Source organism: Bicyclus anynana, chromosome 9 (assembly GCF_947172395.1).
Source record: "Bicyclus anynana chromosome 9, ilBicAnyn1.1, whole genome shotgun sequence".
Lineage (NCBI taxonomy): Eukaryota > Metazoa > Arthropoda > Insecta > Lepidoptera > Nymphalidae > Bicyclus > Bicyclus anynana.
Window position 1 is genome coordinate 17,197,905 of NC_069091.1, and position 11,483 is coordinate 17,209,387.

The window sequence follows — 11,483 nt, forward strand, 5'->3', positions numbered from 1 at the left end:
TTTCACAGTTTTGTTACCATGTATATGATTTCGCATTCATAAAACAAACAAATTTAACACTAATTAAGCTATGGGAGTAAAAATTGTATATTTAATAGTTAGCAGAACGTCGCGATCTCATCCGCGTAGTTGTTGTTCCTGTGGTAATATGGGTATAAAACATAGCATAAGTTACTTCCAGATAATGTATACAACGTGTCCCAAAATTCAACGATAAGCGGGCGCCAAAAGATTGACCTGCTCATGAGCACTTAAGGAAAAATAATAAAAAAAATATACCTAAATTTTTTTTTAGTTACAAAATAAATTTTAAAATTCTTTGAAAATTTACACCTTGTATGATATTTTGAACTACCACGGCTACAATTTCTTAAATATGCTTAAGATTTTTTTTGTATCGGATACCTAAGTAGTACTACTATTCACCACAACTCTTAAAAACACCACAATGCCCGCAGTTTTTACACAAAAAAAAATCAAAATATTTTTTTTCCCTCAAATTTATAAAGATTTTTACTTTCAGTCTACTTTGACTCATGGTCTTGCAAAAAAAAGTATGAACACCGCTATGGCAAGTTATTTTCAAAGTTGACGCAACTAATCAAGATTTCAAAATAGTATAATACCCTAAGATAACTAGTCGCAAAAAAAAAATATGCGTACCATTTGTAAACAAGAACTAAATTTCTAAAATGTTTTTGCTCCTAGAAATCACTTTTACTTTATGCACAAAATGATGTGAGTCATACGTTGCAATTTCCTAGAATTTTAATGGAACGAACGATAACATTTAAAAATAAGAGAGAGAGAGAGAGAGAAAGATAGCGATAAGTATACGTTAGAGAGGGATAGACAGATGTTCTTTGTTGAATGACAATGATGCAGGTAAAGAAAATCCTGTTCCCAGCAAGTCAGTACGCTCTGCTCCTTTGTTTACTGCGCAACTTTCCGTATTCAATTGACGTGGCTCTCGTACTAACGACTTTTGGCTTTGCATTTTGGACTGGACTTAAGTGATCTGCAAACTGAACTGACCTGGCATTATTTTGGACTGTGCCTGTGTTTTGTGAATTGGACTTTTGGTGTATTTTGGACTGTTTAGCGTTATCATGCCGCAACCATACACGCCGATGGAATACGCTAACATGCATCTCATTTATGGAGAATGTCGGTGCAATGCTAACGCTGCTAGCAGATTGTATCGAGAAAGGTACCCAAACGCTCAAAGATATCCAGATTATCGGGTATTTATGAATGTGCATCAAGCGTTTTCGGAGGGTCGTTTGCCGTCAGCTAGAAGAAACGCTGGAAGACCTAGATCGGAATGCGATGAAGAAGTTCTCAATGAAATAAACATTGATTCAACTACCTCAGTGCGTGCCATAGAAGCAGCTACGGGAATCCCAAAAAGTTCAGCACATCGAATACTAAAACGTCATCGGCTACACCCATATCATTACAGACGTGTACAAACGTTACTATCACGGGACTATCCACTGCGGATCGCATTTTGCCGAGTGATGCTTCAAAAGCATCGGGAAGATCCTCAGTTCTTGGATAAAGTACTATGGTCGGATGAAACAACCTGCAAGAAAGATGGCTATTTAAATCTTCACAACCTTTGTTTACAAATGGTACGCATATTTTTTTTTGTGACTAGTTATCCTAGGGTATTATACTATTTTGAAATCTTGATTAGTTGCGTCAACTTTGAAAATAACTTGCCATAGCGGTGTTCATACTTTTTTTTGCAAGACCATGAGTCAAAGTAGACTGAAAGTAAAAATCTTTAAAAATTTGAGGGAAAAAAAATATTTTGATATTTTTTTGTGTAAAAACTGCGGGCATTGTGGTGTTTTTAAGAGTTGTGGTGAATAGTAGTACTACTTAGGTTCCGATACAAAAAAAATCTTAAGCATATTTAAGAAATTGTAGCTGCGGTAGTTCAAAATATCATACAAGGTGTAAATTTTCAAAGAATTTTAAAATTTATTTTGTAACTAAAAAAAAAATTTCTATCGTTGAATTTTGGGACACGTTGTATATTTATGTATACAACGTGTCCCAAAATTCAACGATAAGCGGGCGCCAAAAGATTGACCTGCTCATGAGCACTTAAGGAAAAATAATAAAAAAAATATACCTAAATTTTTTTTTTAGTTACAAAATAAATTTTAAAATTCTTTGAAAATTTACACCTTGTATGATATTTTGAACTACCGCAGCTACAATTTCTTAAATATGCTTAAGATTTTTTTTGTATCGGAACCTAAGTAGTACTACTATTCACCACAACTCTTAAAAACACCACAATGCCCGCAGTTTTTACACAAAAAAATATCAAAATATTTTTTTTCCCTCAAATTTTTAAAGATTTTTACTTTCAGTCTACTTTGACTCATGGTCTTGCAAAAAAAAGTATGAACACCGCTATGGCAAGTTATTTTCAAAGTTGACGCAACTAATCAAGATTTCAAAATAGTATAATACCCTAGGATAACTAGTCACAAAAAAAAATATGCGTACCATTTGTAAACAAGAACTAAATTTCTAAAATGTTTTTGCTCCTAGAAATCACTTTTACTTTATGCACAAAATGATGTGAGTCATACGTTGCAATTTCCTAGAATTTTAATGGAACGAACGATAACATTTAAAAATAAGAGAGAGAGAGAGAGAGAAAGATAGCGATAAGTATACGTTAGAGAGGGATAGACAGATGTTCTTTGTTGAATGACAATGATGCAGGTAAAGAAAATCCTGTTCCCAGCAAGTCAGTACGCTCTGCTCCTTTGTTTACTGCGCAACTTTCCGTATTCAATTGACGTGGCTCTCGTACTAACGACTTTTGGCTTTGCATTTTGGACTGGACTTAAGTGATCTGCAAACTGAACTGACCTGGCATTATTTTGGACTGTGCCTGTGTTTTGTGAATTGGACTTTTGGTGTATTTTGGACTGTTTAGCGTTATCATGCCGCAACCATACACGCCGATGGAATACGCTAACATGCATCTCATTTATGGAGAATGTCGGTGCAATGCTAACGCTGCTAGCAGATTGTATCGAGAAAGGTACCCAAACGCTCAAAGATATCCAGATTATCGGGTATTTATGAATGTGCATCAAGCGTTTTCGGAGGGTCGTTTGCCGTCAGCTAGAAGAAACGCTGGAAGACCTAGATCGGAATGCGATGAAGAAGTTCTCAATGAAATAAACATTGATTCAACTACCTCAGTGCGTGCCATAGAAGCAGCTACGGGAATCCCAAAAAGTTCAGCACATCGAATACTAAAACGTCATCGGCTACACCCATATCATTACAGACGTGTACAAACGTTACTATCACGGGACTATCCACTGCGGATCGCATTTTGCCGAGTGATGCTTCAAAAGCATCGGGAAGATCCTCAGTTCTTGGATAAAGTACTATGGTCGGATGAAACAACCTGCAAGAAAGATGGCTATTTAAATCTTCACAACCTACACAGCTGGAGCAATGAGAATCCGCACCTGATGAGAGAAGACAAATCCCAATATCAATTTAAGGTCAACTTATGGACGGGCATTTTAAATGGAAAAGTGATTGGGCCTTTTGAATTACAAGGAAACTTAGATGGGGACAGTTATTTGAACTTTTTACAAAATGATTTGCAAGAATTACTAGAAGACGTCCCCCTAAGCGACCTTCAAAATATGTGGTATCAAAATGATGGTTGCCCAGCTCACTACGCTCGTCCTGTGAGACAATACCTAGACCACGAGTATCCGGGGCGTTGGATCGGGCGACTTGGTTCTATCCTATGGCCACCCCGATCACCCGACCTAAACCCCCTGGATTTCTTTTATTGGGGTTGTCTCAAAGACAGGATCTACGCAAAACCGATTACGACATTGGACGAGCTTCGGCAAAAAATCACTCAGGCTGCGGCACATATCAATGATATGCGCGAAAAATAAAACGGTCGTTTTTAAGGCGATGTCGTGCCTGTATTAATGCCGGTGGAAAACAATTCGAACATTTACTTTAATGTTGTGTAATTAAAATAACAAACACATTTTTGGAACATAGTAAAATTTATTACTAACAACAAGAACAATTAAGAAATTTGGTTCTTGTTTACAAATGGTACGCATATTTTTTTTTGTGACTAGTTATCCTAGGGTATTATACTATTTTGAAATCTTGATTAGTTGCGTCAACTTTGAAAATAACTTGCCATAGCGGTGTTCATACTTTTTTTTGCAAGACCATGAGTCAAAGTAGACTGAAAGTAAAAATCTTTAAAAATTTGAGGGAAAAAAAATATTTTGATATTTTTTTGTGTAAAAACTGCGGGCATTGTGGTGTTTTTAAGAGTTGTGGTGAATAGTAGTACTACTTAGGTTCCGATACAAAAAAAATCTTAAGCATATTTAAGAAATTGTAGCTGCGGTAGTTCAAAATATCATACAAGGTGTAAATTTTCAAAGAATTTTAAAATTTATTTTGTAACTAAAAAAAAAATTTAGGTATATTTTTTTTATTATTTTTCCTTAAGTGCTCATGAGCAGGTCAATCTTTTGGCGCCCGCTTATCGTTGAATTTTGGGACACGTTGTATAATGGTGAAAGAATTTTTTTAAATCGGTCTAGTAGTTTTGTGTTTATTAATTACATTTAAAGTACATAGTAGTAATGTTTAGTGTAAATAATTTCTCCACCACAATAAAAGGCAATTTACTTTATTAACAAACCTCTGTTATAACTCTGTTAAATTTGACTTGTGAAATTCAAATGAATTCCACAGTTACAGAAGAATAATTGAAGATTCATTACAATCCTGTTTAAAATTATTTAAACATGGTTTTGTTGAAATATGGCGCATCTAACACTATTGATAAAATTATTATCTATATTTATAACAAATCTGCAGAGAGGTCAATTCTGTACATGAAATATATTTCCAAAATAACTATTTATGCAATCAGTGAAATTTTTGTCTGTCTGTCTGTATGTTCGTTATAGAAACAAAACTACTCTACAGATTTTAACGAAACTTAGTAGTTTTAAATGTTATATTATTCTTCATACTCCTGGGCAGGTTATGGTATACTTATCACACTACGATCAATAGGAGCAGAGCAGTAAATGGAAATGTTGGGAAAATGGCATAAGTTACTCCATTTTAAAGTGATGCTTCTGTAAGGGCTGCATTAAAGTGGTCTAAAGGCTGACGAAGTTGCGGGCAACCACTAGTAGAAAAATAAAGCAAAAATCAAGTTGCTTTATTTTATTATTTGAATTAGTTCTTTCAACAACTAAGTAAACTCTTTAATATTTCTTAAGGTTACAAAGCTGCCTATGCTGTTTACTTTTTGCTGTCCTCACTGACCTCTGGAATTGGATATCCTAGTATGCAAAAATATTACATTTTGTCTGTCAGTCAAACTATAACTATTTTAGTACTGAATACCACATACAATAGGACTAAAAAATATAATTTTCCTTAAATTTTCAAGACCTGTTATCTAAGACAAAACTTTTTAAGCTAGACTTTGAACCCACACTAAAATCTGCTGCCCTAGGCATCAACCGTTTTAGCCTGCTGGTATATATACTACAGTACATGGTAGATATACATTACATTGTACATTTAAAATTGTATATTCTTACTGATACATTTAATTTTTGTTTGAACAACATTTGATCATAGAAAAGAATTTCTAGCTAGCAGACCCAGTCAAGCTTTGCTTTGCAAGTTACGCAAGCAACCAATCGCAAGAAAGCTATCAAGCTAGAAATAGAGCTTTTAAAACCTAACACACACCTCTTTTGTGTCAAGTTTGTAAATCAAATACACATCTGTCAATTTGATTCACAGTAATCTCGAATATTACTAACTATTATATTATAAATACCTTATCAAAAGGAGCACAAACATAACAAGTTGCAAAACAATACCATTTCGCCAACAACAGATAAGCTTTCCAATTAAAATGTTCATTCACAGTTAAACTGAGTACATTGGGGCCAGTATCTGTGCTGATAACACTGGCAATTAAACAGACTATCATTGTTGCACATACAAACAACAAGACTGTTTATGTCATGCCTTCTGGCTTTACATATGACTAAAACATGTTTTGGATATAAAATATGTAAGTCAGATATCATTTATCAGTAGAATTAGAAAATGTTTCATAGGTAGTATTATAAAGCAGATAATTAATTATTATACATGTAGCATATGTCATCATTTTTGGTGAACAGAAGAAGTCCAGTATTGCAGCATCAAAACCTACCTGGTTTTAAAATTTAAAGACTCACAGACAGTAATCAATGTGTCAATAGTTGACTTTGTTCCATAGTTTCTTGACCAATAAAAATATAGGTAATTATAAACAAATCATAACTTCATGAACCCTGTGGCACACATTGTTAGGAGATATTTTCTAAAATGTTGTTTTTAGTGAGTATGAGTATGTCTGCTGTGATAACAACAAAAATGTATCTTGTATAGCATCAGTGTCCCAGTGCAATATAGTGTAGCTAAACATAAAGTTTCTGACATTTTTTACTACCAAGACTGAGGATCAACCCCACACAACTCCTGATAGAACACTATTCACCTCGGAGTCTTTGTCAGCGGTGGTATTCCGATTTTTTACGTCGCCATGACGAGGATTGTCACAATCACAATTAAACTCACAAACCTCAGCAGTCCGAATGTTTCACACAGCCGATTATCATAAGACAGCTTTGATTAAAAATAAAAATAAATGTACCTTTAATTTAATAATAGACAATTACATTGGGCGTCATTTTGACCCCTACCACCCCTACGCCTTTCTAGCGCTCGGGCTAGACTCTAGCTTAGCTCCTGCGCTAGCTCAGATCCCTTGGTGAAGTTGCATAGGTCACATTAAAGGTTTCTATAAAAATACTACTAGAAAAAATAATGAGCATCAGGTTACGTAAATTACCTACCATTTCTAATTCGGACCACAAAATTGTGGTATGCCCTTCCGGCGTTTTGTTTCCTGCTACCTATAATAATTTGAACACCGGCAAGGCGAGAGTGAACACGCATTCTAGTCCAGTATGCACCAAGTTATACATCATCACTGATTTCTATCAGTGTTATAATCAAGAAAAAATTTATCTTACTTTATAAAATCAGAAATTAAAATAAAATCGTGGAATCAGAGTTTGGCCCTAATTTGTGTTTGAAAAAAAAGGTAAAAAAAGAAACTAAACAGAGATGTGACAGACAGGCAGCGAGCATTCCACATTTGTTCAGTTATATATTAATGACCATAAGATAAGATTACAAGAGCCAGTGTTCACGCGGCGGCCGGTCCAGCGCCGAGTGCGTACATCTCGGTGACGCCAAAAATAACTTAACTGGACCCAACAAGTGAACCGGCAACCGCTACGTGGGTGTATTAGTGCTAAAAATAAACTGTACGGTGCTTTTGGGGTTTGTGCATTGATACTATCGCTTGATGTGATAGTGAAAGTAAGTTCAATGCTCGCTCTGCACGTATATGACTGAAAACCACTTCAAATCAAATTCAAATCGTCAGCATTTCTTTGTCACTAAAAAAACACCAAAATCTTTTTTGTCAAGTATTTATACATTTTTTTGCATAATTTAATTATTACTTTAGAATAAAATAATAAACTAAGTAAGTATCGTAATTCAATTCAACTTGTTACTTCTAGATCAATTGTTCGGAAAATGTTCTACCTATTTTATATTTCGTTAGAAGCTATTTTAAACTAGTAGGTTTGTACCTACTTAGAACCTCATACAGCCACGGGTTAATTACAACCTCACGATTGAGTAGAAACCTCACGTAGAAACCAGTCTGGGCTCGATACCTACTCGTATAAGCCATAGAGTAGGATGTACCTATATGATATAGGCAAAATACACGTAGTTACGTACCTCTTATTGTCTAAAACTAAGCCTAACGCTGTGCCGACCTCTCTTGTAAGATACCTGTAACGAGTACTATCTTTGTATCCTGTAAAATCGCACAGTTATGGACTAACTTGTTGAAGACGAAGGCCATCCACATGAAACACCGCATCAAAGATTGTGTCGGTATAGCCAAAGCAAATAAATAGGTATGTCCGCACTCTTCCTTTGCACATACTTTGATGCGTAGGAGTAGGTGGTTACTAGTAGGTACATACGAATTTACGAGTATACATATACTTCTGGATTATCTACGTTAAATCTATATTTAAATTAAACGAAAACTGATTGATTTGCAGTTATTTAAACATCTCTGATAGGGCTGAGATCTTCTCGTCCCTACTAGACTTAAGTATGTCAAATGGTTTTGGTCTTCCCGTTACCTATCTACTGTTAAAAATACTTACAGTTGATGTACCTGACCAGAACGTAACTTACCTATCATACGAAACGTGTGATGCTTATTGGGAAATCATGATAATAGCTAACTATTTGTTAGAAACTGTTATCTCAATACCTACGAGTTCAGTGCAACAGTAGGGCAACACCCGCTCTTCGGTCTCGTCTTAACACAAGGATTTATAAGTTCAAAGTTTACTTTAAACATTGATGAGGCATTTCGTTGGGTCTAGGTCGCTCTGTTGCTTAGATTTGTTGGTATTTCAAAGAGGCAAGCACGTACCGGCAAGCGATTTAGCGTTCCGGTACGATGCCGCGCAGAAACCGTCAGATTAAGATGGAAACGCTTCCTTTCCAAGTTTCCATCTTAGATTGCATTGACCCATTACAGGTGAGATTGCAGTCAAGGGCTAACTTGTCATAAAGTAATTAAAAATAAATTAAAACATATTTATTCAGTCTTTGATAATAGGGATGATATCAGTTTTTTAAATTGTATATAAATTAATAGTATACTAATGGTAAATCAATTTTGTAAAAGGAACAGGGTATCTGCGATCATTACTTTCGGAACTACAGGGATTTAAAGAGTCAGATTTGCGGCGCTGCCGCGGATCCCTGAAACCCCATACAAAATGGCTCGAAATAATGACGTCATAGGCAATGTAATGATCGTTAGATTTGTATGCGCGTTCAAACTAAATTACTAATATTTTTGTTATTTGTGGGTTTATGCTTATAGTTCATATAATAAAAATGTCACATTTAACGTAAGGAAGCTAAAACTGTATGAATTTTCATCTAATTACGATAATATATTTTTAATAGTTTTTGAAATTTTATAATCTCATTTATTTTGCAAATATCCAGACAATCTTTGCTTTTTATATATAAAATTAGTCAACATTGACCTTATTTACCCGAATGTACCTATCATAAAAATCAATATATTCAAACCTAGTCATCATCTCCATTATATGATGATAATAGATTCAAAAATCGCAATATATGTATAATACATCATCTCAAAATTCAATATTTTTGAGATTTTTGAGCCCCACTAAATATAGAATAGATATACGAGTATGATGTGAAAATTTGTCATTTGTTTGCAGGTTCATCGTAAGTGAATATGTCAGTAGAGGAGGAACCGGACGCTTTGAAGATATACTGGGATCATTTCTTCAAGGCAGAGACTGGCACTTATGAGGTGAGGTGGTGAAATTATTACTTGACCGCCGCGGCGCGTCGAGAGCAGGTCAATCCTCTTTCAGAAAGGTAGCATTCATTCTACATAATTTTGACTTTATAATTATAAATCTCAAGGTTCAAGATTTATAATTGAATTTAACAATAACTCATAAATATTCATCTAAATAAACATTGATGTTTATAAATTAACTAAAATTTAAACAACAAAGTATCTTTAATGAATCAATTGTTGTCAGAAATCAACATGGCTGGAGTTGTTCCTAGCAGAGTTCATCATTCGGCTCAACGACGGTCAAAATCCAAAAAAGTTGATAAATTTTTGGTAAGTATTAAGTAGTTAGTGCCTCCCTATAACGTTTTCACTATGGTTACTGAATGTTGCACATATTTTTGTGTCGAAGGGAAATAAGCGTAGAACATACTTAGTACGGTGGGCGCAGAAGAGAAAGCTTGTTCCGCAATCATTAGCGTAGCGTAAAATCTTTGTAGGCTCAATATTACGCAATTTGCGGGGCCAGATACAAATCTACGTAGGCACTCGTAAACCTGGATTTTGGGCTCTGCTCATTGGACTATTGTCATTTTCTATGGCATTTTGTTTTTTTATAAAAAAATTGTCCTACTGGTGTGTGAGACGCAGACCTTAAACTATATTTAGTGTAGGTACCTAAGTAATGTGTACTGTGTGTTGAAACGCAACATTGGCTTAACTTAGGGTTGAGTATATACAAGTACCTTTAACATTGTCCAAACAGTAGACAATTTAATCTACACGTAGCACGTAACAACATATCTGGTTGCCACCAGCCCGGTGAGCGGCGTGGTGACGCTGGTGGGCTGCGAGCTGCTGTGCGGCGTGCACCGCGTCACGTCGTCCATCAACACGCACTACTCCGTGGCGCTGCCGAGCTTCGAGCCGCCCGCCCCCGCGCCCGTGCCCGCCGGCGACACCAATGGTGCTGCAGGTGTGTGAGACGCAGCCGGTGAGCGGCGTTGTCAGCTGATGGAAATCCGCATCTGGCGTTGCATCCCTGTGTTTAAAACAGCATCTATTGCATTGCAAAGAACGAACTACAGCACTGTTGTCTGTAGCAGAGAGCAAGGCGGAGGAGGCGCCGCGGCCGGCGAGCGTGTTCTCGCGCATGAACACGCAGTCGTCGGCGGCCATCCTGCGCAGCTACCTGCTGGGCGGCGTGGCGTGGCGCTGCCTCGTGCTGCTGCGCGCGCTCGGCGTCGAGGTCGGTGCACTCTAATTAACTAATACTTTTCAATCATTCAATTAATTCAGTTTCGGAAAATCGTGCGCAATCCAACAGGTCATCCCCGGCCAAGGCCTACCATAACCACCCGGCAATTTACTTATATCTAAAAATTCTTGATTCTAATTTAATAATGAAATCATTACTTTATCGAAAAAAGTTTGCCACAACGTTGTACGACATTTTTAATTCATCTTTGATTTGTCCACAACGGGGACAAGCTAAGCTCGTTGACCATACAGCCTGAGTATTACGATATTTTTTGAAGACTTATGATTGGTTTGTTTGTTTGTTGAGCTTGTTGGTAATCGGCCTTACTAATACAATCAGAATTCAAATTCAAATCCGTTATTTCAATATAGTTTAAATTAAAGGATTTTGCACAAGATCATTTTGAAAGTCAACTCTATTTGTTATATGGAGCTTCTCCCGCTGGGGAAGTTTTCAGTGCACTATTTGATGTAACTCTATCAATCTAGCTTAGAACGGTAGAAGTAAGATAGAGGAAAAGAAATATCTCTGAAATACAACAACATTATTTGATGTGCTTAAAATTCAATGTCACTTAGCGATTGAGATGTCGTAATAAATAAAATCAATGTTAAGGGGTTTTGAAGATGTGTTTTCAAAATGCAAAGTATTTGTTAC

The 11,483-nt window shown here is 36.0% G+C and overlaps 1 protein-coding gene across 4 annotated transcripts in view; it reads left to right on the forward strand.

Moving 5' to 3' along the window:
* The window catches only part of LOC112043653 (lysosomal-trafficking regulator), a 61,568-nt gene that overhangs the window by 428 nt on the left and 49,657 nt on the right, over positions 1-11,483 (forward strand). For 2 of the 4 annotated variants that reach the window (XM_052883573.1, XM_052883575.1), the window contains exons 2-5: positions 9,480-9,574; positions 9,813-9,898; positions 10,384-10,541; positions 10,669-10,814. In XM_052883573.1, the coding sequence (XP_052739533.1) occupies positions 9,497-9,574; positions 9,813-9,898; positions 10,384-10,541; positions 10,669-10,814 (468 nt within the window). In that variant the 5' untranslated portion in view covers positions 9,480-9,496. Of the gene's footprint in view, positions 1-7,325; positions 7,501-9,479; positions 9,575-9,812; positions 9,899-10,383; positions 10,542-10,668; positions 10,815-11,483 lie in introns of those variants that run through there. The other 2 variants (XM_052883574.1, XM_052883576.1) reach the window with 2 other exon arrangements.